Source organism: Nansenia antarctica, assembly GCF_963989245.1.
Source record: "Nansenia antarctica genome assembly, chromosome: 3".
NCBI lineage: Eukaryota > Metazoa > Chordata > Actinopteri > Argentiniformes > Microstomatidae > Nansenia > Nansenia antarctica.
Window position 1 is genome coordinate 32,719,012 of NC_137688.1, and position 2,500 is coordinate 32,721,511.

At 47.5% G+C, this 2,500-nt stretch overlaps 1 protein-coding gene across 1 annotated transcript in view; it reads left to right on the forward strand.

Moving 5' to 3' along the window:
• The window catches only part of LOC308153999 (CUB and sushi domain-containing protein 3-like), a 504,776-nt gene that overhangs the window by 343,225 nt on the left and 159,051 nt on the right, over positions 1-2,500 (forward strand). Inside the window, 2 exon segments of the mRNA XM_080527180.1 lie at positions 417-611; positions 1,052-1,168. Of these exon segments, the coding sequence (XP_080383306.1) occupies positions 417-611; positions 1,052-1,168 (312 nt within the window).

Here is a 2,500-nt window from a genome sequence, read left to right on the forward strand (position 1 = left end):
ATCTCACTCCTTCTAGCCAGGGGTATATATTATAGTATATATATATACAGTATATTGATATGTGTCGTGTCTCCTAGTATATTAATATGTGGTATGTATCTGTCTCCTAGTATATTAATGTAATACATTTTAAATAATTTTGCCATTTAGCAGACGCTTTTATCCAAAGCGACTTACAATTACGAATTACATGGACATTCCCCCTGGAGTAACTGAGGGCTAAGTGCCTTACTCAAGGGCACACTAGTAGTGGTGTGGTTTCAGGCGGGATTTGAACTCACAACCTTCCGATCACAAGTCCAACTCACTATCCACTAGACCACCACTACCCCATGTGATGTGTCTGTCTCCTAGTATGTTAATATGATATGTCTCTGTCTCCTAGTATGTTAATATGATATGTATCTGTCTCCTAGCCAAGCTGAGGGAGTCGTGCTTCGACCCGGGCAGTGTGATGAACGGCACCAGGCTGGGGTCTGACTACAAGCTGGGCAGCACGGTCACCTTCTACTGCGAGGCGGGCTACGTGCTGCAGGGCTACTCCACCCTCACCTGCATCATGGGAGACGACGCCCGCCCGGGCTGGAACAGAGCCCTGCCCAGCTGTCAGGGTGAGGAGGCACACACACACATGGAGGGACACACACACACACACACATACACACACACACACACACACACACTCACACACACACACACACATGGAGACACACACACACACACACATACAGGGAGGGAGGGACACACACACACACACACACACACAGGGAGGGAGGGACACACACACACATGGAGGGACACACACACACACGGAGGGAGACACACACACACACACACACACACATGGATGGACGCACGCACACACACAGAGGGACACACACACAAACACGGAGGAATGCACATACACACACACACACACACACACACACACACACCTTCAATAACTAGGTCACATGTCTCCACAGGGAGTCAACACAGGTGTTATAAGTCGTTCTCTTTGTTTCTGTCTGTGTGTGTGTGTGTGTGTGTGTGTGTGTGTCTGTGTCTCCAGCTCCGTGTGGCAGCAGGTCCACGGGGTCCGACGGAACCGTCCTGTCTCCCAACTTCCCCAGGAACTACACCTCCGGACACAGCTGCGTGTACTCCATCTCTGTCCCCCGCGAGTTCGGTAAGAGTTGGATGTGAAGCTTCTTTGGTCTAGGGTTAGGGTTAGGGTCTACATCTAACATCTACATCTAACATCTAACATCTACATCTAACATCTACATCATCTGACCCACAAGGGGTCATCAAACGGTTCCCCTACGGGGGAGAAATGAAGATCCCTTTGAGAAGCCTTTGAGCCTCCTCCACATCTGCTCCTCTGAGAGACCAGAGACAAGCCCCTCATTGATCAGTTCCCCGTCTGCAGGGTGCACACACACACACACACACACACACACACACACACGCAAGCGTCACACCGCCTAACCCAAATCTCTTAGAAAAGAGAACATTTGGGGGTATGAATGTCACTTGAGACGTTTGGTATTTCATAATGATCTCCTTCTATCAGATAGGGGTGAACAATGGACCCCCTCTCTCTGTCTCCATTGGACAGGCCATTCGTCCAATCAGAAGTCCCCTTTGTCGTCCTCTTACTTAAAAAAAGACTTTCCGGTGTCTTATCAACCCCCTTTCACAAACGGCGTCCTTTTCTTCTTGTTAATGGGCTGTGATATGCTGGCGGAAAGAACTGAATAGGCACTTCTGGAGTCGCATGAATATGTGATGGATCTCCAGCCTTCAATCTTTCATTAATTTTGTCCCCCCGAGCTTGCCGTAGGAGGGGGACCCTGCAGTCCAGATGGATGAGATGCTCACTGCTTATTATTGGTATTAAAGGTTGTGGAGGAATGTGTGCGTGTGTGTGTGTGTGTGTGTGTGTGTGTGTTCTAAGGGACATAGTATCTGTCTGGCTTCATCTTCAACTAGAGAGGTGTCGCCATAACACTCAGGGAACCATGGGATGTATCAATATTTCAGAGAGAGGGGGGGGGAGAGAGAGAGGAGGGGAGAGAAATATCGAGAGTGGGGGAGAGACAGAGAGAGGTAGAGAGAGAGACAGTGTGATGACTTCTACTATGGTTGTGAAGCAAGTTTTATGACATTGACCTCGTTCTATACTGTCCATTGTATCATGATGTACTTTTAATAAAATAACACAATATCACAATAACACAATACCACAATACCACAATACCACAATATCACAATACCACAATATCACAAGACCACAATATCACAAGACCACAATATCACTATATCACAATATCACAATACCACAATAACACAATATCAAAATACCACAATAACACAATAACACAATGAGACAAATACAAGTATCAGTGTGTCAGCGGTAGCAGAGATCAGAGGGACAGGATCAGGGAGATTACTGCTCTGAACCACACGCCTGTCCCACTGACCCAGTCCTGTCACTCCTCTCTGACACACACACACA